Genomic DNA, 27,661 nt, shown 5'->3' with positions numbered 1-27,661 from the left:
TCCTGGATGACCTCAGGAAAGGTTATTTTATATCACCAGGAGCAGAGACCACAACTCTCACCAGCCTTTGTTACGAAATTGCTTCCCAACTCCAAGCCGGGTAAACACTTAAAAACAACTTCACAGGAAAAAAAAAAAAAAATTCTAAGTTGCCTTCATCATGTATTACCACTAGCAGCATCAGCATGTTCTGCATTTATTTCAGCTTGAGCTGTCGCCATTCTCCAGAGTACCACGAAAAGACATAACAGGGAGGAAGAATCCTGAACATATCAGGTGGAAGCAGAAGCAGCAAACTAATCCGGGATAAATATACTGCAAACAACAAACCAGTTTCTAAACCTCTTTGCATATGCAATCATGTTTTACACCAAGAACTTCAGCTTTTCTCGTTTTCCAATTTGTTTATTCTCTCTTACGATCCCTTAAAAACTTCTCAAGCTCCACCTAAATACAATGAAACATTTTAAATACACAGACTGAGTAACCTGGGGTACTGCATCCATGTGCATCATCCAACCTAAACAAAACAGAGCAACAAGAAGTGATAGAAAAAGCACAGAAGCACAGCCAAACAGAAGAACACACTATTTTGTTAAAGCTGCTATCCCAGACAGCTGTATTTTACCAGACTTGGAAAGCAGCACAAGCTGTACGTGTGCACACATACCGCTCCGGTTCTCATGTATCTACAATAGCCAGGAGATCTTCACCTGGGAAACAAAACGTGATACACAATGTTCCTAAATGTCACTGCAAACATGCTGTTATTAAAACATTACCTCTACAGCAACAGAGCTGCTGATTTCAGAATTTCCACAGCAGATCAATGATCCGTTTAGTTCTCTGTGTAGGTTTAAAGCAGCAGCTCCCAGCTCATTATGACAACACAGTCTTAACATGTGGAGTGCCACGAGTTGATACAGCTACCTTCCACTTCGAGGGAAACTGACCTGCAAATCCATCGGGAGAGATGCAGAGGCACTGCTGTGAGCTGAGCTACCTCCGTGCATCCCTCCAAGTCTCACAGTACTGCAAGGGCAGGGAGACGGAGCCTAATTCACCTTGCAGGGTCTTTCCCTATCCTAGAGGTAACGGCAGGAGATGTTCAGTCGTGCTGTGACAGGAAGCACTGCTGGAGAAGGTGATATGGGTAGATGCCATCTTCAAGAGGAATATCCCACACTCTTGGTGCCTACCACTTTTCAACCTGCTTCTGACCTTGCCATGGCAGGACAGACTGAAAATGGAGAAGAGATCCAAGGAAAACTGCAGCACTCCAAGTGAAGAGTAGCAGAATCCTTGAAAGAGCTAACTGATGCACCCATTTTTCCTGGACATTATGAAACACTGGAGAGGCAGACAACTTTTCACACTCTAAAATAAAAGCCTTCAATACAGCAGTGTGGAGTTCCTGTTACTTTAGTATTTGGCATAGTAAGCAAAGGAATAAGCAATAGATGTGCTTCGAATGATCAATTGTGTTAAAAACAGAAGAGTCACAAAAAACTTATTTACTTAATGTTTTCAGTTTTCTGCATGAAATCCTACTTCTCAAGATCCTATGTTCTATAGAACATCATACATTTTAAAACAGTAGTTTAAAAAACCCAAAACAAACAAAAGAAAGAGAGTCCTGTGTTTTGAGTGTACAGTACGGAAAAAACACATTATTACCTGAAATATTTTTTTTTTTAGTTTTTAAATCCAGATGCTCTAACACATAATGGTTTACAGGGAGTCTGTTTTCCTGTACTGGGGGGTGGGGGAGGAAAAAATCACAAAATGCAATGCAGTCCAAAACATGAATTGCAGAAGAAAGGAAATCCTCTTTTGTATACTCTCTGAATACATAGGGAGAGATCAAAACTTCATTTTCTTTTAAAGCAGAGACAGATTACAAGCAACTATATCAGAACGAACTTAGACGAGAAGGTAGCAGGTACAAGCCTTGCCTTAGGCTACGTGTGCGGTGTTCTCTCCCTCCCAGAAGCCTAAACTCTTGCCCCAAAGAACCGGTGTTTCCCCTCACAAGGAAATCGAGAGAGTTGTTCCTCTTCTTACATCACAAGCCATTTCAGGAACAAACTTCCCACGGACAGGGTGACAGCAGTGATTCACCAGGACATTTTCATGATGAAGAGGGATGGCTCCAGACCAACGTTAGACAGCTTAGTCGTCAAGACAGCTGAGCTGTCAGATACCTTTTCCCCTTTACACACTGGACCGTAGTTAAAGAGCAGTGCCTATTACATCTATAAAACACTGTGCTCACCCTGAATTGCACCATCCAGCCAATTGTGCACGCAGAACAGCACACCCAGCTTACCTCCCAGAGCACAAGATACAATTTATATCGATTTTAGTGCTGCAGGGCCAAAGCCTTGCATGAGAAAGGGGGGCATGAGACTAATAAATGACCTAACTTTTTTCCACAACAGATGGCCAATCCTGACAGTTGCTGGCCAAATGCCAGTGGGTGCACAAATGTTCCACCAGTGCTTAGAGCATGATGAATATTGCTCACGCTGCCAGGGGCTCGGCTGCAAAAAAAGCAACAGGCAGAAGAGGAGAGATGAGCCTTGCAATGACAGACAACTTTGAAGCACTTAAATGCCCACTACAGGGAAAAAAAAAAATACCATGAGCCCCAAAAATATCATCTTTGCTCTTGGTTCCAAGAGCCAGTTAAGAGCTGGAAAGAGAAGCTAGGTAAGCCTTGGAGGCACTCTGGTTAAGCCCTTCCTTTGGGGGTTGGTTGGTTTGTTTGTTGGAGGTTGGTTGGTTTTGGGTTTGTTTGTTTGGATTTAAGTAAAATAAAACTAAAAAAAAAAAAAAAAAAATCATACACAACTTTATTTGAGATGGGTTTGCTCCAGTTAGCTACTTCTCCACATTCTGTAATTTTCAGCCACAAGTAATTGCCAGAAAGGCATGTTATTTATATACCTGCTAATTTTAATGTTCAGGAGCACTGAGCGTTAATGTTTCACTAACTGAACTGCACGCTTCTAGCAGGGTTTAAGTGCACCTACCACAAAACAGCTCTTACAATGCACTTGACCTCTTCTAGAGCCAAATTTGTCTAGATACAAAGAAGTGAATGTTCCCTGCTCAGGAACAAAATGTCTGACTGCACAAGCCTGAAATAGTATTAATAGTTTCTTAAACTACTGCTAGTCTAAACATTCCAGTACTCTGAGACCATCAAATCTTCCTTATTTATTCTGATCTTGTTAGAAGCCAAACAAGAAATGAACACCAGCAACTTAATTTGCACTGAACTATTTTGGCTGAACTGTGAATGAGCACGACTTGATTATAAAACTCAAGTTACTCCCAAACATTTTCTCTCCACTGTCAGCACCCTGAGTAAGTTACTGAAACGAACTCACCAAAAGGTAATTCAAATCTTGTGTCCAGCAAAATTTTATGAGGAGTTGGGTTTTTGGTTCCACAGATTTCATCATGTTTCATTACAACTTCTGCCTCCAGCGTAGACCACTCCCCAGGACCTTCCTGTGAACCACAAGGCACAGGTGAAGCTTCAGGTCTGGCAGGTCCTTATGCAGCGACTCTCACACATTTGCCAAGACAAAAAAAGGAAGAGCCTTACAGTATTATCAAGAGCTGGTAACTGATTTTAATATCAAATGACATCCATTCAGCACATGCTGGCAGCTTTTCCTCTAAATCTTGAAGGCCTTTACCAAGACAAGCAGCAAACACCTCCTAGCAGAACTACTGCCTTCTCAGTGGGACTGCAAAGGCAGGTCCTCAAAGGCAGACACCGAGGAGCGTCTGGAGAGCCAGAGGAACTGAGCACCAGCTAGACCTTATGGCCACACTGCTGGCCATCCCCACTCTTTGCCTTTTATGGAAAACATAGGCTCTCTCTCCCTGCTCAAATTCAGTAATCTTTTAAATGATTGCCCTGAAATTGGAGGTAAAGAAATAAACATCTCCTGCTTAGCTGCAAGAACTGCCAAATTCAGTAGTTAGGGCAGTTACAGACATTGGCACATCCCATTTCCTACTTGTTTCAATTCATTTTAGCACCACTACACACCCTCTAACACTGCAACCAGAAACTTTAACAAGATGATGTAGACACATTCTGGGCCTACTGTAAAGGTCAGGCTGTCTGTTACCAGGGCACCCTCTGTCTTGAGCAGGAACTTACAGAAATCTGAGCATCAGACTAAGGAGTCAGTCCTTAAGACTTCAGACACTTGTCAACCATATGCATTCCTTAACAGATTAAGCCCTGTTTTCTGAGTCCGTATGAGTGAAATGAGACCAGAGATACCTACTGAAGCTCAGTTTTGGTCTCACTGTTCGCAGCCTCCTTCAAAAAAACCAAAGATGCCGACAGCCCTCTTCCCCCACTCAGCCTTCTTGGCTTTGCAAGGGGACATTTTGCTGAGGAGCACAGTCCTGGGCTGCACCAGGCTAGATTTGTAACACATTAACTATCAACATTGGAGCTGTCAAAATAAAGCTTCTGTGTCAGCTTAACCTCATCAGATTGGTGAATAGCCTTCAGAGCAATCCACACGGTCCCAACCAGGGTGTCCCAGATCAGTCCTTTGTTCCAGACTTCAACAATTAGGCCCAGGTCCAGCCGGCTGATCTCACTGCAAGAAAAGAAAAGGCAGCACGGGTCAGGAAAAAGCAAAATAGAGTCTAATTCTGCTTTAGGTTCTGCATTACCACCATGATTATACCAGTGAACTCTTTCCACAAGGCTGTGTCAAGCTACAGAGAGCTTCTGGAAGCATGTGGTTGAGGTGGCTCATACTCACAAGGAACATTAGTTTCTAATGACTGATTTCTCACAGTTTAACTACACAAAGATTGCAAACTAAAACCCTGAACTACCTCACGCATGGACTGACAATTGGGAACTCGTCTCAGCAGCTATGTACACAGAAGGAGGAAGGGTATCTTGGGCCAAAGCCTAGAGGTGAGCTGTTCTTTCTCACCAGGCACCCCACTTCTAACAAAGTGGGTGTCTCCTTTCCCTTGGCAGCACAGCAACACAAGCATGCTATGGCAGGTCCAAACACGCCAGTACTTATCTGTGAGTGGAGCTGCCACATGCCAAAAGTAACAGTCCCAAACCCAGCATAGCTGCATCAGCAGCACTACCTGTTGCTCAGGGCTGCGTTGCACCGCTTCTGCTCCAGCCCTAGCTTCTTCCCCCCGTGTGACACTGCAAGGCCTTGAGCCTCGCGAGCCTCTGGCAGCAAGCAGCAATACAGCCACACAAACACCCAGTGCCAAGTTCTTGGAAATACTTATCTGAAGTTTTTCATTAACATCTTCATTCTCAGTAAGGAGAGGATGCATCTCAAATTCACTTCTTCCCAATGCTTCATAGCATGTATGCGTCCCTCTTCCATGCTGGTTTATAACACGACTACTTAAGAACAGTGTAAGACAGCCTGAAGGCCGGTAAAAACCACGAGGTAGAGAAGAATCCTGAGCTGCCTATTGCTACGCAACAGTCTCACACTTATCATGAAGAAAGGCTATTGTTCCTACTTCTCTGAGCTTGGGACTTCCCCTAGTGCAACCCCAGTGCTAATCCCTAGAAGTAGGTATCTTGGACACACAGTGTTGCTGCCCGCTGTCCTTCTGTCCAAATGTATCCACGTTAAGTTTATCAAGGGAATTTAAAAGCATGTTAGTCATTAATTTCTATAGACTGCCACCATGGCCAAGAAAAAGAAAAAAAAAAAAAAACAAACCTGCTGCAAATCCCAGCGTCTATTTGAGCTTTGCCCCAGAGACTTCTCACAACTTTAAAAGAGACTATTGTATCTACAAGGTTCAAGACAAACCGTACAGCTACAGCAAAGCACATTAGTATCTATTTTAAACTCAAGTGCTGCTGTTCTGGTTTAAGGACACAGGAATTGAGGTCAGGAGTGTCCAGTACTTGGGTGACTCAGTCTACGTAGTTCAAAAACAAGCTATTACGCAGGCTTATTATGAGTTTACTGCTAGCATCCTGAAATTGAGTCTCCAGCTCCCTCTGTTTGGATACAGCTACTCAATACGGCCAAGCTAACAGCTAGCCACCTGCACAATCACTGCTCTGCCCTCCCACTGCTCATCTCTTGGAAGATGATACTTACCTGATTGCACAAACTTGCAATAACAACAGAAACAACTGATTTTCTGCTGGCTGGACTAGCCCGAGGCCAGAAGGGGACGGGAAGGAAGAAATACTATCTTTTCAGACACACTGTAAAACCACATTCTTTGCTTCAACATACATTGACAGAGCAAAACATTGATCATAAGACACCCAACAGGCTTCTGTACAGAACTCCACAGCACAGGTCACCAGATAAGAATACAAAATAAAAAGATTTTCAGTACAGTGGCTTTGATTGCCTTTGTGTCTCCCTTTCTCCACCTTCTGGTTAGATGCAGAACAGCTTCAGAGAACAAAAGAGCCGAGATTGGAATTTGGTGTCCCTCCCTTTCCACACACACATAGAGCTTACATGAAAGACATTTCTAACAACTTCAACACCAATTTAATCATCATGTTCTAAACATCAGTTTGCACTTTCACTCAAGCGGTGCTTGCTGCAAACATGCAGTCCTTTCAAAGCTGCTTCAAAATTAGAAGACGTCCCCAAAGAAGACATGAAAGTGCTTTACTGGTCTGGTAAATAAGCAAATCTCAAACATCCCCAGAGCTCCAAATTCTGAAGTGTTATGTCTGACACGGAGTTTGGAAGCAAAACCAACAAACACAGACAGAAAGCGTTTTCTTGGTTGCAGTCTATTCTTCTGCTATGCCTCATAAAAAAGGTAAACACAAACACAGACAGTAAAAGCATCCTTCCCTCAGGGAAAAACTACTGTGTTCAAAAGCTTTTTACAACTTCAGAAAGAAAAAGAGCAAACCAGTGCATAGTAGTATTGGAATATCAGTGTTATTTCTCCAGGAACAACTTAATGTACACAGGATCATGCAAAACATGTTCCCTGCCACGTGTAATACTTTTGTTATAAAGAAACATCAGAACAACTGTGCTGTTGCTTGGCTGAAGCAGGGACAATAATGGTGAGGCAGTTCAGCTAATATTCTGCTTTCATATCCCCTAGCAACTAATTACGGAGCAGCACAGTGACCTTACAGGATGGGAGCTAAGCTCCCAGCTGATACAGGAGAGCAGTTCCAGGAGCTGTTTGAGGTGAAGGAGGAGGAGCAACCGTGAAGGCCATCATCCAATACAGAGAAGTGCTGTTCTTATATCACTGGTGAGCAGCCTCCCCTGTAGCTGGCCATGTTTAAAGCTAGCTCCTGCCCACAGGTTGAACACAAATCACAGGAAGAACGAGTGAGTAGCTTGGGTATGGGCATGTGATTTGGCAGACAGGTACAATTCCCTGCCCCAACCTTACGTCAGTGATAGCCGCAGCCTCTGACCAGGAACTGCAGAGCTGAGAAGGTGGTGGCGTTCAGGAGCACACGTATTTCACCAGATGGCAAAGGACTCCAGACTCTCCGTGCAGAAGCACACATCTCGTGCTGCTCCAAAGGCAGAATGTCACAGAACAAGGGAGATGGTAGCACAGCTATGATGGCAATGCTGTACTGACCCAGGTGAGCTCCTCAACCAGAGGCAAAAGCTTCCCACTTTCGGCAGAGAAGAACCAACTGCTGCTGGACTGGGAAACATACTCACAAAATCCCATGTGGGTCTCTTGCTACAGATACTATGCAAACACCTTGGACCCAGTCAAAAACAGCAGCGCTAGCTTTGACTCCACAAGATGAGCACAACATCATTCCCCCCCGCAACAGCAGTGTCCGTGCCAAGTTCAGAGAAAAGCGCCTGGAGTCCAGGATTTAGTAAATTTAGTTCACTTTGTCTTATAAAGCTACAGAAATGGAAGCAGATTCAATATATCAATGAGTCATTCATCTACCAGCAAGAAAGCCACCATTCTAAAAGATACTGGGAAATCTCTGGCTATGTGTCAGGACCATGAGGACCAGAACAAATCAGAGGTCCCAACTGCACCAGAAACCCTGGGAGACCTGGAACTGGTTTTGCTGCTCATGGCAGGGACTGGCAGCCCCTCAAGCTGCAGCCAGGGAGCTAGAAATCACATTCATGGGCAGCAGAACAATGACGGAAAACATCAATACACAAGAGCAGGTCCCACACTGAGCTAACCAAGATCACCATGTTGAGACCCCGAATGCACTAACAGCAGCCACTAACAGTGGCCTCCACCCACACCCTCTTCCGATGGCCCAGGAGCTCCATTTCAGCTCAGCTACAGGCCTTCAGTCCTTGCCTAAGCTATGTTGTCGGTGTCTGTGATGGGTTGACCCTGGCTGGACGCCAGGTGCCCACCAAAGCAGCTCTATCCCTCCCCTCCTCAGTTGGACGGGGAAAAGAAAATATAATGAAAGGCTTGTGGGTCAAGATAAGGACAGGGAGAGATCATTCACCAATTACCATCATGGGCAAAACAGACTCAACTTGGGGAAATTAATTTATTACCAATCGAATCAGAGTAGGATAATGAGAAAATAAAAACTAAATCTTAAAACACCTTTTCGCCACCCCTCCTTTCTCAACTTCACTCGCAATTTCTCCACCTCCTCCCCCCAAGCGGCGCAGGGGGACGGGAATGGGGGTTGGGGTCAGTTCATCACACGCTGTCTCTGCCGCTCCTTCCTCCCCAGGGGAGGACTCCTCACACTCTGCCCCTGCTCCAGCGTGGGGTCCCTCCCACGGCAGACAGTCCTCCACGCACTGCTCCAGCGTGAGCCCTTCCCAGGGCTGCAGTTCCTCACGAACTGCCCCAGCGTGGGTCCCTTCCACGGGGCGCAGTCCTTCAGGAGCAGACTGCTCCAGCGTGGGTCCCCCGCGGGGTCACCAGCCCTGCCAGCAAACCTGCTCCAGCCTGGGCTCCTCTCTCCACGGGGCCACAGGTCCTGCCAGGAGCCTGCTCCAGCGCGGGCTTCCCACAGGGTCACAGCCTCCTTTGGGCATCCCCCTGCTCTGGCGTGGGGTCCTCCAGGGGCTGCAGGTGGATCTCTGCTCCAGCGTGGACCTCCATGGGCTGCAGGGGGACAGCCTGCCTCACCATGGTCTTCCCCAGGGGCTGCAGGGGAATCTCTGCTCTGTCGCCTGGAGCACCTCCTCCCCCTCCTTCTGCACTGGCCTTGGTGTCTGCAGGGCTCTGCCTCTCACGTATTCTCACGCCTCTCTCCGGCCACAGTTCCGCAGGTCTTAAATATGCTATCCCAAAGGCACTACCACCATCGCTGATGGGCTTGGCCTTGGCCAGTGGTGGGTCTCTCTTGGAACGGGCTGGCATTGGCTCCATTGGACATAGGGGAAGCTTCTAGCAGCTTCTCACAGAAGCCACACCTGTATCCCCTCCTGCTACCAAAACCTTGCCACGCAAACCCAATACAGTGTGCTTGTCTCGAGCTTAGCTGCAGCTGTGCCCATGCCTGGCCATGCACCACATCAATCCAGACCCAACTCACGGATGGATTTCTCAGCTCAATCTCAGACTTGCCTTGTCACTACGGACCTGATGGGCAATTACTGGAGTATGTCTGACCCTGATTATAGTTACCAGACACAACCCTGAGCCTGACTGGCTATCTGCACTCACAGCTGGACCTTGGACCTGCCTCATTACTACAAACTTGTCTGATGACCTGACCTCTCTGCAGACGCTGGCCCAATTCTTAGACCTGCCCCACTTGCACTGCTCAGGTGCTGTGGGACTGGGCCCTGGCTGGAGAGGACGCTGCCCTATCAGCCATCCTACCACACTCTGCTTCTGGCTCCCCGTCCCTGCGCGAGCAGCCGGTGCTCGCTGAACCCCGACACACAGGTCTAAGAAGAGGAATCCAGGCAACCTGATACTACTAAAGGACACAGGTTACTCCAGTCAGTCCATGGCACCAGCAGAGACAATCTTCCAACACACGTCTCCTTCAGCACAGGTCAGCGCGTACAACAGAAAGGTAAATGATTTAGATTGTCACTAGGCTCGTGCATTTTACCTACTTAAGTATTCCAATTTATACAACACAATAGGAGCTCCATATAAACATCAGTGCTGTGGAAGGACTCAACTACAAGCACCTCATTGCTGCGCAACACTGTACTTACAACATGAAGTCCTGTTCCCAGCATGGTTGGTCACCTCGCACGGCTACCGTCGTGCTCTTCACATTTTGCACTTTCAGGGTCACATACGTATTGAATTTATCTGGGGAATGAGAGGCAAAAAGTTATCTCCTTCAGTATACTGTTTCATCACATAAGCAGAACATTTCATATGTTGCATCCCAGGGGGACCTGAAACAAAAAGCCCATCTGGGAAGACATCACTGGGTTAAGGAGCCAAATGTTGAAGATGTTCTTCACCTGCCATCAAATTTTCCATCACAGTTTATTAGAAATTCATGCACAAACAAACAAAAACAAGCAACTAAGCACTTGCAGTAAGTCAGAGTGTAAAATCCTGAAGAATGCAGACAGTTTGTGTGTAAGATGCTGCTTACTGAAATGCAGACGAGAGGAAGAAGAGACAGTCTGAAGGCCCATCATGCAGACCACGCAGAGCGAAAAACAAACTTGCAAAATACACAAGCAAGAAACAGTTGGGCTGACTGCATCATCTCTTCCCTTCTGCTCTCCTAGTTTGAACCTGGTTTTGCACCCATGAGTCCACAAAGAACTTTACAGACCAGTCAGGGGCAGAAGGAAAATACAGGGATTTATGCTAAATGTGCTAAAACTGATCTGTATTGCTTAAACCAGTTGACCTAGAACCACCATGTTACATCACATTTTGACAAGACAGGCTTTGTTTAGATGTTTTGCTTTTTATTGTAAATCTGAAGAAAAAGCCTGGAACAACTTTTTTCCCAGTTGCTGCTATCTCTTTGCTAATAAAACCAACAGCAGCCAAGCACAGACACGTACAAAGTTTGAGTATCAGCACCTGAGAATGAACGAACTCCTTTTTAAGGGGAGTTACCACCTCAGACCTATTTATCAGTTTCCTCAAGGCTGGAACAAGACATATGCTAAGTAGCTAGAAAGCAGCGTACGTATTTTAGTACTTCAATGTTCTGCTGCATCTATTCCCAGCATAAGTTAGATCACAGTCCATTTTAATACTGCCAAAATTTGCATGCATCATTGCTGTGGGCTACTACAGCATGTCCCAACATCTAGCTTCAAGTATCCTAACAGAAAGGGAGGAAAGTACAACTACATGATGCAGAAGCTCAGGAAGACGTGGGAGTTACTGCAAGTCAGATCCCCTCATATCTAGCTACACCACTTGCATCCTCCTGGGACACTGGACTTGTCAGTGAAGCCATACGCTTCAGTTGAGTTAAATCTAGACTACATGACAAATATTTTGCAGCTGTGAGTAGGCCTCTTGATTACAGAAAGGATAAAATACACATAGTCTCCCTTCCAGTCTGGGCACTCCGCTTTCCTTCCCTGGAAACTCAAGGTTGATGTAGACACAGATCTTGACCTGACATGGAGTATGGACAAGAAGACCTAGGAAGCTTTCAGCTATAGCCTGAGAACAGCTACATCACAAGAACAAAGCTGAACAAGTCAGTCATGAATACAGCTGTGCAATTGCTTCGGATCTAAACACCTGAATAAGTGTTATTCCAAAAGCAAACTGCTTATTCTTTTGTAAAGTGTACATCAAATTTCATTCAATAAACCTATTTACCTGCTAAGGCATTCCTTGCTAGCTACTGAACCACAGCGAAATAGCTGCCTAGACTGTAAATTCTGGGTGCTACCAGCTCTTGGTTTTTATTTTATTAAGCAGACACAAAACCTGGCGGATGGGATTTCAATCCCAAGCACAGCCATTACGCACTGCCACGTAAGAGAATTGAATCACTTCTGCGGTACCATCCAGCAACCTCCATCAGGATCGAGGAGGCACTGAATCCAGACAGGCACACACCAGTTCTGCTCAGTGGACATTTTCAGATCCTGTTTTCAACAGAGAGAGAGGAAGGAAGAGAGGAAAGGGCAGGGTGAGGTGGGAATTGGTGACAGTAAAGGAACATCTTTCCTCATCCGTCACCTGTTCAGGTGAGGTGAGCAAGTAGAGGTTTCTCAGCACTGCGACACCAGGTCACATCCTCAAGCTTTATACTAAGTCAGGCTGCCTGGAGTCTTGGGGTAGTTTTTGTCACTCCTAAGGAGAACATGGAGGAGCAGAGAGGAGGTAGATGAAAACTGGAGGGAGCAGCACGAGTAGGAGTGAGAGAGCAGGTGTCACTATCGCTGCAAACATGGCTTACCTGGTGGTCCTTGGAGTTTAGCTTTTTTAACTGCAAAGAGAAAAAAAGGAAAAGAAAAAAAAAAAAACAGGCCGTTAGTGATTTTGTCCTGCTACAGTTTCACTTGAGTCAGTGCATCACAGGGCATCGCATTAATTAGACAACATCCCCCAGCAGAGGCCTGGTAGCTGGAAATCCTCACACATTTTAACAGTTTAACAGATCTGGAGGCAAAACCTCCTCCGTACCCCATCTCACCTCTCCAAATCGATGCATTTAAAAAGTAATTGTAGGATTAATGTTTGCAAAGCAATGTGATATGGCTAATGCAAAGCAATTTCAAAACCAGTCCTTTGCAACCAGAAGTTATTCCTGCTTAGCAAGATTTCATTTCATACTACCTCTCTTACAAAGTTAACAGGCACTCTAGAAGAAATAAACATTTCTTTAAAAATAAAGAATCTGTCCTCAGCAGTGCAGAGCAGGCTTTCAACCACAACTTGAAAATAATCAAGGCTGAATAGTAGCTCTATAGTATGACATCTGTAAATCAAATTAACCCACTATGACAAACAAGCAGGAGTCTAAACTCAAATGTCACTTTTCCAAGCTCTCCTCTGTTAATTTAATTCCAGGACAGTGTTTATCAAAAACAATGGTCAGAACATAAAACAGTACTGGCTCTTATCTCACTGGATGGAGAAGGCCCATGTCTACCCAGGGGAGATTTTGTTTACATTTCTCTTTTGCGAGCTCATATCCTCACTGGTATTGCTAAGTGCAAGCACTAAGAGAAGGTATCTCTAGGCTCCAGCTAGTCTTCCCAGTGGAAAACTAACACTAAGAAGAAAACATATTTAACAAGCTAGGAAGCAAGACACACCTGAGAGCAAAAAGATTTAAAAACTGGTGTAGTGAAGTTTCCTTGAGAAAACAGAGCACCCAACATTTACTAAAGGCTCACAGAGTCTAACTTCCAAGATAAATGTTCTAGAAAGGAACACTAAAAAACAAAACCAAAAAAATAGAAACAATGGCCCTTACACAGTTACATGCACAGAGCTGCAATGGAGTGTGATGCTGGAAAACACCCTTGCTATTTAAGAAATTCTCCTTTGGAAGCATTTACTGTCCAAGTAGGTGTTTGCATGAAGGAAATGCTGTACCAGGTGTAGTATGAGCCAGAGGTGTCTCAAACAGAAGTTAGAAGAGCTGTGGCTTTTACCCAGACTGCCAAGGCCCACGAGCCTTTAGGTGCAAAAGAAACAGGTTCATTTTTTCCCCAGGTTGAGGGCCTGAAGCATTCCTGATGCTAAACCTAATGGTGCAAGCAAAACATATAATGGTGGGGGCCAGTGTTCCTGCTGACTGAAGATGCAGATTCCTTTTTAATCTCCAAACCAATCAGTCTGTTTAACCACTGAGAAACAGGCAGGGCAACCTACCCCATTTCCTAGGTGCCTTTGAATACCACACAAAAGCAGGCATTTCATGAAATACTGCCCTGGAGTGGGCAGACACCAGCTTATCTCTGATCCTCCCCTCTCCCCCCCACCCCTTTGCAAGAGGCAGGAGACAAAGAAACCAGTGCATGTGCTTGAGGGAAGGAAAAAAGGAGAAAGAAGGCAGGGGATGCACAGTAAGCTTCAGCTGGTGTCTCTCTGCTCGTAACAAGCTCCACCGCCATTAGCAGGCAAGCAGAGGCAACCCCAGTGTGGAAATCTGGTATTATTTGTCAAAAAAGCAGCCGGAGTGGGCCAATGGCTCCTAGACACAGAGACGAGACGCTGTCTCCTCAGCAAGCGATATGCAAACTAAGAGACAGATGCTGTCTGCACATTGTGGTCTCAACCACTAAATATTAAGAGGTTCATTTGATGAAAAGCAGCAAACCCTGCTGAAAACAACGCCCATGTGGGGCTCCAGCAAGAGCTGTCCCAGGGCTCACAGCAACAGGGATATCCTGGGGCAGCAGCAAGGCTGAATGAGGATCACAAGCCTGCGACAGACCCATATAACAAAAATGGGGTCTTGTATCTTTAGTATCTATCAGGAATGAACCCCGTGCCCCTTGACAACCTGCATGTAATAAATTACACCTTCAGCTGCAGAAGCAGGGCTTATAAATAAGAGCTGGATCACAAACCTGGTAGTCTCACCTCACCAGTAACTCTTTTGCTCTCTCTGCAAGTTCACACAGCATGTCCCAAAAGTTCCCATGAAAAGTGACTTGGACATGTTTTTATTTTGTTAGCCCACTGGAAAGCACTTCCTAGGGGTGTGTAAAAATCATTGCAAAGGTGCAGCTCCTACATCTCCTCGGGATCAGAACCGGCCGTGAGACCGCCGTGTTCCCCATAAAACACGGTGAGTGTCCAGGAGCTCCAAGCTGGAAAAAGCCACTAGACGCTGCCAAGACCCAGCCCGCTCGTCAGCCCGGGGAATTCACGGGTCAGGTGCAACGCGCAGAGCGGCACGCACCACGCCACTGCCCAAGGACCGCAGCTTTGGAAAGCCACAGTCAGGTTACCTTCCCCCTGGGGAAACTTTTGTACCCACACCGGCTCGTTCTGTCTCCTTAGAGCTCCTCCGTGCCAAGTGCTCAAGAAAGGACACAGAGGAGTGTCGAAGTCATGAAGAAGCCTGACGCATTAACAATTCACAGCGACTCAGAGTGTTGCAACAAAGGCTGAAAACTCCTTGCTACTCCAGGGGCAGGAGGACAGCAGGCTGAAATAGAGCCGTGAGAAACAGTATATTTTAGATAATAAAGTCTGTATCACAAAAGGAAACCGTTCTCTAGAGCACTCAGCAACACCAAGTGTTATACATGCAGTTGCTTCTGCATTGCCACAAAGCAAAAACCTGAAGAGAAAGTAAATCAAATGTCTTGAGCAGCGATCTCCTGACTCACTCCCATTTATCCCACAGGCGCCTCTGGGCTCTGGGGAAACGGCATTTTTAAACTATCTGGAAATACTAAATTCCATTCAGTTCGAAATGGTGCTCTCAGCAAACTGGGCAGCACAGAAAGTCCAGCCATTCAGAGGTAAGCATTGAACTATGCCAACTGTAATCATCCTACACCACTGAAACACTGGATGGGAACGACACCAGGGAGGGAATGAAAATGATAGAAAATTAGAAAGGAAAGCGAGACCTAGTGCTTTGCACAGAGATGCACCTGCTCTCACTGTGCAAGTGAATATTCATTTAACTGCTAAAAAAGACTCGGGCATATCAGAGACACAGCTATTGCACCTCAGTTCAAAGAGCTATTAGAAAGCAGATGGGTTGCACTGAAATAACCACATGCAAATTAAGACAGACAGATAAAGAAGCAAGGAAAATTGATGTAAACATTCAGTTCATCCAGAGATTTTTTTTCTCTGGGAATCTCTCATCATTTTGGTATTACTCTAAATAGACAAGAAAAAAAATTAAGTTGAAGTCTTGCCTGCAACTTTAAAAAAAAAAAAGCCACAACAGGATTCCAGATGCTCTACAGCTGTCTGTTACAAAAGGCTGGAGAGTCAGACAGACTCCTAAAGACCAGGAAAGGAAAATACAAGCCAGACATTGCAAAAAAGGTCCAGAATCATTGTGGGAGGGTGGAAAAACAACAGCAGAACTTGTATCAGAGTATTCTTAAACTCAGTTCTACAGAGAAATTCTTGCTATGCACTTATTTTTCCATCAGTCTGAAGGATAATTTTTTTTCCTGACTATGTGTCCCATACACCAGCCAGAGAATTAAAATTGAGGATGTCAAATTACTACAAGGTTCAGACAACACATTGCTCAAAACTCCTAAGCAGAAACACACTCCTATTCAGTTAAAGAGTACCTGGGTGTTCTGAACATCTGCAGATTTGAGATCACCTTTTAACATTTGCTTGCAAATCAGAGGGATGCAGACACAGGGAGTGCCTGAGCAGATGGCCAAAAGATTACATCCTAACTAAATCCAGCACATGACTGACGAGCTGGTCACTCACCACGCTACAACAAAATCTACATCCTTACACAGAGGCCAATAAAGCGCCGCGGAGGGGCTGTGGGAGCAATTAGAAGAATGAAAGGATGCAGTATAATTAGTGCTCTTAAAAAGAAATGCAACACTGAAAGCAGAGCATTCAAAATGCATTTTCATGATCAGCAAATTGACAAATAGCTTCCTCTTCCCTATGAAATATGAATCCAGTGTTAACATCTTTTCGAGAGCACTAACTTCTACAGTACCTGTCCCCAGCTGAACAGCAGAATTGACACATATTTCCCTTTCACTCTGTGCTTCTTCTCACCTCGTCCAGATGCTCAGATTTCAGTGCACAGTGGTACGTAGCAGTAGGTGCAAAGGTTGCTTAAGCAACAGAAATGGGAGACCACAACAAAACGCTCATACTACCCAAGACGAAGTCAACACATCAGATTCGCAGCCTGTGCGCCCTGCAGCAGGCACGCAGAAGGGAGGGAAGCGCTGGCTAGGCAGGGCTCTAGCCCTTCAGGTCTGTTTCATTTTCTGTAACTGAGCCTTTGGTAATAATTTTGCTCCCTGCACCAACAGCTATAGCACATGTACTCATTGCAGAGCCAGAAAATCAACACCTCCCACTCACTTCTTGAAAGGTATTTATAAAATCCATGAGAGGCTGGCAAGTGGCTCAAGACTGGCACATCTAACAAGGACTGTTCTGTCCCTGGGGATCCCACCCTGACGCGCAGGTACCTTTCCCTCCCCTGGAAATCAAAACATTTTGCATGCACAGCCCCTGCACACCCTCACCTCCTCCCCAGGGCGAGGAACCCTTGTCTTTCCCACTGCTGGGACCCAAAAGCTGCTCCAGGCTGGAGGAAGCAGAGGCCATGCAGTGGCCTCACCCCTGATTTTAACTCAGCCACTGCTTTGTTTTACACGATCCCTATAAAAGTCCCACAGCATCAGAAGTATGCTATTAAAAGCAATTGCATGTGCACAGCAGAACAGCAGTACTGACTGCGCCCTGAAACTCTTCTCATCCCTTCATACCTCTAAGAAAGAAAGAGCTGGATAAAACAGCGGTTTAATGGTTTTCCATGCCTGTTATGAGGGTTCAACATGTCACAGCCGCCTTGGTATTCCCAGCCTGGGACGGGTTTAAAAAGGAAGGCTCCACTGCGTTCTCATACACTCAGAGTTAAATTATGTTCAGAAGGAAGAGATTTTCCTGAACCAGCTCAGAGGAAGAATAACCGGACAGGAGGTCCCAGGGACCCGCCGGCACTCAGCAGCACCTCCACAGCCTCTGCTGTCACTGCAGAGAGCCCGGAGCAGGGTCCGCTTGCGCTCCTCTCCTGGCAGCAGAGCCCTGCTGAGCTGGGGTGGTTATCACAGCCCAGAGACTCCTTCAGCCTCAGGGGCCACTCAGAGACAAGAGGCTTAAGTCACATTTATGCTTTGTCTTTCTGCCAGGGAACACAAACCACTGGTTGACATACAAACACTGTTCCATGCACCAGCGTGTTCCCTTCGAGAATGGCGTGACAGAAACACAGCGGGTACCTTCGCGTACCGACAGATGTAATAGCTGAGACTGCATTCACAGAAAACAGAGGAGAGCATTTTGTTGTTGCTTGGTGTGAATGCAGGGCTGGGCTGACCAGAGAACTGCCCTGCTGCCAGAAGGAAGAAGGGCCACCGCGAAATGCCACTTTCCTCCGTAACTGGCAGAGAGCAGGAACATAGCGCAGATTTCCATCAGTGCCTGAAGAATTAAGCTTGCATCTAGGGGCTGAATTTTCCTGACTAAATACCTAGAACAGTCCTTCAAAAAATTAATCACCTGTTTGACTGAGACAACTGTGGAGGAATCCATATAGCCGCAAAAGCAAGCCATCAGTACCACTAAATTTACCTCGACTGAACAGAGAGATTGACCTGCTTTAATAAGTAGTCCAGAATAAATGGCATGGACACAATATGAGTTTATTAATTTTTAATATTTCATCAAAATGAAAAAAAAACCAAAAACAAACAAGCAAACACACTTTTACATTGCAGTTCCCATTCATGTAGCAAAGAGCTTTCTTCAATTTGACCACTCTAAATGCCCACAGGACAATTTGACTCTCCTTTCTCAAGGCCTTGGGAAACATGTGAAACAAAGGAAAGGTACGCTCACTTCAGCAACCAACAACATTCAAAAAGCAACTACTATCCTCTTGGATTTTTCTCAGGAAGGGGTGAAAAAAATAATTAAAAAGAGATTCTATTCCGTTGCCTGTGGTAGCAAATTATCTACCCAAGGGATTTCCATTTTGCCAGATATCTTGAGAATGAATTACAATCCCTCCTAATTCACATGAATTAGCATCTTCCTGCTCAGATGATCTGCAAATTCATTACCCTGTCCAGAGACACACAAAGCTACTACGTTTATTTGATTTACAATACAATTTCCAACAAACAGCTTTCTAACAGTCACTCCACCCTTTCTGCCCACTGGACAGGGACTGACAGCAGCTGAGACCTGTGTCACTGCTTGGAAGGGTTTTCCAGATTCCTGTGCTAAGAGGAGACACACTCAACACTAACCCCACTTAACTTCAGCACCATTTCATATAGCAAATCCAGGAAAGCACCACGTAAAGTACACATCCCAATAACCCTCCACGCTGCCAAACCTCACTAGATGCTCCCCTGTTCACCTGTAAATTCCCCGGTGAACGAAGATGCAGGGCGTGCATGTACGCAAGTGTCACAACCCGCAGGTGGACAGCACCCCCGTGTCCCCCTCCACAGCCCAGACACCCCATTCCTTGGGGCTGACAGATGCTTCCAGTCCCGACAGGACACTGCAGCTGCTGCCTGCTTCTGCTTACTAAGCTTCACCCCACCATTTGTTTCTTGCCAGAATTTTCACAGCCCGAGGCTCAGCATCCCACCACCTGTATGGGCCGAACTTTGGTCAGCAATGTACTGAAATCTACCCAGAAAAAGCCTGGGTTTTATACATAAAAGTTACATATCACTGTCTTGTCTAAATCTCTATTATTGCCATAGCCGATCAGCACCAGAGTGACACAGCTCAGTGGCAGGGTATCTGGAGTATTCCCCACTGTTTCATTCACATGAACTTGGAAGAGCTAGCAGGACAAGACAATGGCCAATCTACACAAAACTGAGCAAATCCACAGTTAATACACTACGCTGGACCAGTTATCAAATGTAAGATATATCTGACTATTTTGCTCAATCATCCACTCCGATCACTTTAGTGAACTAGGTAATTTCACGCCTCCTGCAAATACTGTCACTTTTCAGCTCAGCTTTTGTACAAAACTTGGTAAGTGTATACAGCACAGTTCAACTTGCACCAGAGCTTCATAGTGCTCCGCTTCTTCCATCCTTACCAAAGGTACTAGATAACTTAAACAGAACAAATTAAAAAACTTGGTAGGAAACCCTTTCTGGCAGTTGCAAACACTCCAATAAAAACCACATTCTCAAGGTCCACCTGGAGCGGAGGACCAACTTTGCAGACCCTTTGGCCAGGGTTGCTTAATTGTTGTTTTGGTTTTGTTTTTGTTTTTAAATAAAACTCAGTCCTCACCAGCAAGAAGCCTTCTCTTTAAAGAGCCTACTTCTCTGAAAGGTATTTCATGCAACAGGAGGAGTGACAATTCAATTTACTTTCTATGATGGTTTAACATAGTAGGCAGTTAATGTAAGTAGGCTTCTAAACACTTTCAATGACAAAATAGATTCAGACAGTTAGAGACATCTGGGTCTCGTTTACAGGTTAATCTGTTACCAGATTTGATTTGACACACTGACTTAACATGGCACAGGTTTTCAGCCTCCGAACTGAAGAGTTTCACATGCTTTCTTGTTTGTTGCTTAACTCAAGAACTCACCTACCTGAAACATTCCTTGAACTATTTCAGCAACAGAAATTCACAGGTGAAGAAAATGCTACAGCAATTAAAAAAAATATAAATAGTGCTGCAGAAGATATGCCATGGGGATTGCAGCTGTGAACAGTTTTGGACCAAAAAAAAAAAAAAAAAAAATCAAACCTGTATCTTGAAGAAACACAAACTGAAAACAAAACTACTTACTAGGAGAATACAGGACAGGAAAAATGGAACTGAAACTATGCATGCAAATTGTAGAAAGCAACTGTGACAGGGAACAAAACTAAAGAGGAAAACTAAAGAGGTCTGCGACTGGTTCCTTCCCTGAAGTCAGAGTAAACATCAGACTGCTCTTCCAGGATCCTTACATCAGCACTTCTCTGGAAAACAGTATCAGGCAGCAAGGTCACGCTGTTATTTGTTGGTTTGAAAACATAATTTGAAATAGAGCAACTAGGCCAGGGATAGGTTCACAGAGAGGAATGAAGGGAGGAGACTCACAAAACAGCAGGTCCCCAAACCCTCATCTCTGAACCTGTATATGGGTATGGTGATTTTACTAAAAAGCTAGCACAGAACAGGATCTACACTGGCAAAATATAATCAATATACCATGATCGTTAAGTGCTGCAAAAGGATTCCAGCATTTTAAAACATGCAGATCATTTTATCCAAAAAGCCTCAGGAGATCTTACCAATAAAACGCTTAAAAAATTGACAAGTTATTTTGTAAACCGCAGCTCAAATCATTATTACATTAAGCATTAGCACCTAGTGAAACTTCTGCTTTGCAGTAAGGAAGCTGCAAGAAGTTTCCTTACAGCCGATCCCAGAAAAAGCTTCCTGAAAGACAGTAGGAAGCATTCAATTCATTTCAGACAAGCAGCAGCTGAAATAAGCTTGACAATATTGTTTCTTCCGTCTGGGAAAAAAAAATCATAATCATGAACCATACACCCAAAAAAGCTGGAAACAGATGTTGGGAAGCAGTAAAGAAAGTAGGAACATGCAAGCCTTGAACTTTACAACCTCCTGAAACAGATTAGCACTGCCAGTGAATCCAGAGTGCCAACAGCCCGTAAAATATTTTCCAGTTTTTACACAAAATATACTTGGAAACAGAAGAAGTGCAGAAGCTTCTACTCGGCAGCTTGCGTGGCTAAACGCTGCGCAGGAGAGAGGAGGCGGCAGCAGTCGGAGGAGAGGAGTGGACACGGCACGCTGGAATTCCCAGCGCCAGGTGGGACACATCCCTGCAGACGCTCTTCCAGGCTACGGGGCTATCCGTCCCCATTTCTCCTGCCGGCATGGTCCCACAGTTCAGCCGGTAGGCAGGCAGTCCCAGGACACTTCCCCAGCCAGCGCAAAGCAGATCAACCCGTTGAGCTGAAGTCACCTTTCAGGTAACTAGAACAAGTTGAGAATCATAAGCCATCTTCTGCCCGCTTTGGGACTTGCTGGAATGACAGCCTCCCAGTGCCCAGACAAAAATCTTTCCTCTAGCGATGCATCTCATTATCGTCCTTAAAGGCTGTGCAGAAAGTATTAGCTCCAGCTCTCAAGAGCCCTACAGCCTGTGCTGGACTACAAGGTGCCTCAAACACACGGCAAGCCCGCGTGCTGCTCTCCAGAGAGCCCTTTACCTCATTACTCACCTTTTCAACTGATCTGACAATAATCACGATCTCAATGCAAACTGACAAGCTAATTCTAGCAAGGCGAGAGCCAGCATACTCAGATGCTTATTTAGAATTGTGCTTTGCTTCTTCGTAACCTTCCCACAGACATGTTAACATCTACCTGAAATTTAACTTCGCTCCTAGCTGTCACCTCAACATCCATTTGCTACTCAAACCCAAAGGCCCAGGCTCTGAGACACAGTTAGTGGAGCACTCGGGCTATCTTCAGATGGTCTTCTTCACCAAGGAAAGCCTCTGAAGTGTCAGTTCTCCTGCCCTATTTCTCCAGCGAGAACTGCAACCAAGTCACACCAGAGTAGTCACGAACGATACTCCACAGAGACCTTTTGGCCCTCTCACAGATGTCTGCCTTGTGGTTACTGCCTCTCCCCCCACCAGCACCATGACAAAGCCAATCAGATTCATAATTTACTGATCCCAAAACATCAGTTGTTCGAGTAAGTCCAACAGTCCCACTGCTCAAGCTGGATGCTGGAATTCCCTAAGATCCACTTTGACATCAATGACATCTCGCACTTTGGTCGCAAACCAGATGTCTCCTGCCCTGCAGACCAAGGGGCTCTCTGCACACCTTCAGCAGGACTCTGCACTAAGTGCAGTTACATCATGATAGGAAGGGCTGCAGAACAAGCCCGTTTTGCCTGGTATCTTGTCCAAACACCTAGACGATTCCTAGGAAAGAACATGACATGATGATACAGCAGTACCTACTCTATACCTTAATATGCCCCCAACTTCTAGCCTTAGGATCCAGACGCGACATTTTGGGAAGCAGAGTTTCATACTGTCTGTTCTACCACCAAATCTACCACCAAATCTCCTCCATCCCCAATATAACCAAGACCTAAGGGTGCCAACAGGCAATTTCAGGTGAATTCCACTTTGGTATTTCTTCAATAGCAAGGGGGAACAGATGCTTCAGAGACCTCGCTTCACAATTTAGCCTCTTTGCTATACATCTTTGCTGTCACTTGACAGCAGTATCAGATCTTTTAAAGTAGGCAGACCACACAAGCAAACCCATATCACTCTCCATTGAGAAGAAAGGGACTGTCTCTCATAAAGAGAGGCAAGATGCTTTGCTACCTGTGTGACACAGCAAATAGAGTCTCTAAACTAAAATAAATAGCCTCCCCACAACCACAATACACAAAAGAAAATCCTTCCTCAGTTTCTGCAGGGCCAAGTCCTGCAGGCCACCAGAGCCAAGTCCCCTATTACTACTACCACCATTCCTCAAGGGTAGATAAACATATGTTAGTTGACTGAGTAATCCCTCCTAGCTTTGGCCTGACCTAGCACAGGCAGGCGAGCATCATCTCCAACTCATTGGTCTGGACCGGTTACATTTTTCTTGAGAAGTGGGAAAACAAACACACACTGAAGTTTTGTTATGTTGTGCTTACAAACCAAGAGATGATGCCTTTGTCCAAAGTCTGCTTTCCAAGGGGAGCAGGGAAGCAGAGTGTGGTGATGGAGAAATGGGTTTGCTACTATTTGTGTACCAGAACACCTTTTAACCAAAAAGGAAACTGAGGATGTGGCTAACTTCCTGATTCTATGGAACAGCTCCACCTATATACACTTACCAACCAAACACTAAAACCAGTTGCTAAAAAGCAACAAGGAGAAATCCTCTAACATCTCTTTCTTCCTTTTTTGGCTGACCAACACAGACATGTTGCTGAAGATTCACTAAAGTTTCTGCTCAGCAGCTGCTCTGAACTGAGCAGTGAGGACAGGAACAAAATCTCTTACTCAAATCACAGAGATTATGAGAGGTTAATCCTCCTGACGCTGGCAGCACGGGCAACTCTGTCAGGCGACCTGGTTCCCCAAACAAGAGGTGAACTAAACAGTAATCCACGCTGCCTCTTCTCTCCAATATTCTGTTGCAGCCTTTATTTTATTGGTAAAAAAGTAGCTTGGGTGCAAGGTACTGGAGGGAGTTACTGTGTCTGACTCTCTCATAAGACATATTCTGCTAGATTGTGCTTTGGTCACTTTGCTTTAAGGAGTTCCCTGCAGGTTACGGATTTCTTCTGAACTTTTAACTGTTTTATGATCAGAAGAGACAGCATCCCTACTCCTGAATCTGTGCCTGATTAGGAAAAAAAAAAAAAATTCCATCAAATCTTTCAGAATTTTTAGATATAGAAGATAAATACTGCTGGGCAGAGAATAAAGGAGGCTTCCAATTTTCAGTGGCATAAATTACCCTTCTTTCAAGTTCTGTAAGGTTCAGAAATACGTTATTTTAAATTAGCCTTAATTGAATAAGGGAACAAAACCCACACTACTTAATTTTACACAAAACAGACATGAACTCATATATGGCCTCAGCTGTCAAAGACTAAGGAAATATGCATAATGAAAGCCATATCCTTGCACCAGAAGGCAGGAAAAGAGACAGACTGATAATGTATTAAGTCTGTTAGGAGCCAGTCTGAGCTGGTAAACTGACTTTGCTGACAAATCAGTAGTTTATAAGAAAAGCTTCAGTGCAAAAAAAAAAAGCTAAAGAGTAAAAATTAAAAAAAAATCACAAAACAAAAAAACCAAACCCCAAAAAACTTAACACTAATTCAGAAACCAGGAGAAGTTGAGGTTTTTTTAATTTTTATTTTGAAAATACAATACACCTCTTTACAGAATAATTTCTTCCAAGACACAAAGCACGTGCAGCTGCTGCTCAGACATTGTATGTACAGGTGAAGTTCACTTAAATGACGAGAACCTTGCCAGAGTTATTAGGTCATTAGTTACTAGTTATTCAGTTATTAGTTATCAGTTATTAGGCCTGGTCGCAGTGGGGTAACAGCTGCTAGAAGACACAAGTACTCTGGTACCAAACAAAGAAGAAAAAGCAGGAATTACAAATAGGATAAACCAACTTGTGTGCTTTTCCTTTGGCTGGCGTGTGCTTCTCTCCTCGGTCAACAAAAGCCCTGAAGTCACCTGTATAGTCTCCCAAGACTCGGGTTTCTAGGCTCCCTGTTCAGATGGAGTTCAAACGAGATGCACCCTGGAAGAAGAGCTGACTAACCACACCAGAAGCGATCGCCACCGAATCACAGCCTTGGTATATTTTCTGGTAGTTTCGATTTAAGTTACAGGATTGCAAGCGATCAACCAACTGGAACACGGCTATTTGTCAAGCAGGACTGAGCACAGGCTTGCCCTGAAAGGCATCGAGCTAAAAACTAAGAAATACATTGTTCCACTTCATAAGTCTCACATATTCACCAAAAGAGAAACTCAAAAATAAAGCAACAGCACATTTGTGGTGGATACAGTAACTTTTTATTTTTTTTTTAAAGCAAAAACATTGCACCATACTACAGCAAATGATAAGCTCCCAGGAAAAACAGCACCTGTGTTCTCCTGCACCAAATAATGAAGCAGGATTGGTCTAGTTTGAAAAATAGTTTTACTGAAAATATGAATATTGTGTTACTTAAATATTTACTTGCTTGAGTTCACAAACCAGAGAAAAGATTAACATCTAGGAGACAGAAATAAGCTGACTGTGAGCATTAAGAAAGAGTAAAAGAGCTGTTTAGGATACGAGTTATGGTGTAACTGAATGAGATTCCCAGGCGGGAAGGGGAGATCTGGCAGAACGCTGTTTGCAGATGAATTCTTTGGCAGCCTGACTTTACCCTTCGCATTCACAAACTGCTCAGACAACACTGGTCCCTGCAGGACACCCACAAATCGCAGAAATAGGACAGTTAGATTGGCGCCAACTTTTTTGTGGGTTTTGGGTTTGTTTGGGGTTTTTTTGTTATTGTTTTTTGGTTGGTTTTTTCCTTGGGACATTGGTCACTTACAATATTCTCCCAGAAGGAAGCTGGAAAGGGTGGTTTGGGGATGTTTGGTTTTTAAGTTTGTAAAGACAGAATGTGTTCTGTAAAGTTCAGAGACTGATACCCAAACAAGCACGTGAATTTAACTCCATCCGAATGGCTGCTCCCCATGGCAGTTTTACAGTATCTGAAGGAGCTGTGTCTCCCAAACACATTAGCATTCACCTGCCAATACTTTTTGTTTTGACGCAGCACATACGCAAAGAACCAAACCACAACCAGGTCTTACTAATGACAAGGATTATGCCCAAGACTGTCCTCCTGAAACCCATGTTGTTTGCTTGCATTTGGGCCTCCATAAAAATTAAAGTGAAATTCCACCAGGCTAAATGCCATTAGAATCAAAATCATTAACTACAAAAAACAGCCTTAGGTGAAAATTGAGTATGAGCAAGTTCCCTCACACGTAGCTTGGGTTTTTTTATTATTATTATTAAAATTTATAACTAAGCACGATGCTACATCAAAATTTTACCTTAATATACAAGTCAATAGATAGTCTATAGCAAGTAGTTGTCAGAGCAGTACTTCGCATCATAATGAAGTTAGTGCTGTGAGGAGCATAAGACTGCAAAGGGTCCTTTGAGGTCACCAACTCTAGTGCTGGTTCTCCAAGCACCTATATCACTTAAGCCATTCGAAATCTGACTTCCAGCCTACACTTTAATTAATGGCACACTTACACCTTCTATATCTTATGTCAACACTATCCTCCACCTGTATGTTCTTCCTCACCCGGTGTTTAATTTCCTGATGTTTTTTATGCACAGAAGTCATAGATCCCATCAGTTTCTGTTCATTAGGTAGAAGAAGCCACAGCATCCTAGTCTTCTCACCATAGAGACTGAAAGGAAGAGAGAGCCAGTCAAGGTTTTCTCTCACCCTCTCCATTCAGTCCTACCTAAGCTCATCCTTCCTGAACAAGGTCAGCCAGCACAGGCCACAGCATGCAAGGACACATTACCCGTGCCTTCGTCCGTCCCTCTCTGCCAGGAATACTGTCCCCAGCACGTTGCTGTATCACCTTCTCCTCTCCCCACAATTATTCTTTACTGGTGCTGAGTCACAAGGACTCCCCAACACCTCTCCTTTCAACAAGCTTTGCATTTTTCAGAAATTCTTGTCATTTGTTACCTCTTGTCATCTCTTCTACAATAACATCAAGTCATTTTCATCATTGCTGTCCTCGGGGTCATTGAATCCTTCATGCGTTATATTTACCCACTCCCAAACTGATTATGCCATTAGGACTTGTCTTAAGAACAACTTTGACACACACGTTCCTACTTTTCTTGCCACACCACAAGCTGAAGACATCGATCTGCTCCTCCCAACAGTCTTTGCAACGTTACTAGCTTCTGCTGCAGCCAGTTCTTTACGCACTTCGAATTTCTTTTGCCAATTCCAATTTTTCCTCAAAAAGAAATGTCTGCTATGGTGATTTGTGAGATATTACAAAAGTCCAAACAGATGCATCCTTTCATCAAGAAACAAGGGGTTTGCCCAGCACAATCTTCCTCTAGCAAACTCACGCCACATTTTATACCCGATGACCTTCTGCACTGCTCCCACCTATCCATAAAACTATTATTCTCTCTTTAAAGTTTATTTTAAACCCTGCATAGTATCACAGTCTTTCCTGCTTTTGAAGTCAAGACCCATACTTGCCGACATTTATCACCCATCTCCTTATCTTCCTGCCAACCCACAGAAACCACCTTTCCTGTTCTCCAGTTAGGTGATGCCACTGCTTGCTTACAGCAGCAGTTAAACTTCTGCTAACAGAGTTCAGATTTCAAGTGTTGCATGTTTTAGCAGTCTGGGCTACAGATTACCAGAGTCAAAAAAAAGTTCTCCCA

General features: G+C 44.6%; 1 protein-coding gene across 1 annotated transcript in view; it reads right to left on the bottom strand.

The window, feature by feature from the left end:
* Positions 1-27,661, bottom strand: part of LOC309602473 (protein unc-13 homolog B) — a gene marked incomplete at its 5' end in the record, with an annotated part of 221,394 nt that overhangs the window by 181,112 nt on the left and 12,621 nt on the right. Inside the window, 4 exons of the mRNA XM_082336061.1 lie at positions 3,396-3,519; positions 4,520-4,637; positions 10,176-10,275; positions 12,359-12,388. Of these exons, the coding sequence (XP_082192187.1) occupies positions 3,396-3,519; positions 4,520-4,637; positions 10,176-10,275; positions 12,359-12,388 (372 nt within the window). The remainder of the gene's footprint in view (positions 1-3,395; positions 3,520-4,519; positions 4,638-10,175; positions 10,276-12,358; positions 12,389-27,661) is intronic.

Source organism: Platalea leucorodia (assembly GCF_965183815.1).
Source record: "Platalea leucorodia genome assembly, chromosome: Z".
Taxonomy (NCBI): Eukaryota; Metazoa; Chordata; class Aves; order Pelecaniformes; family Threskiornithidae; genus Platalea; species Platalea leucorodia.
This window is presented reverse-complemented; position numbering and strand designations above follow the sequence as displayed.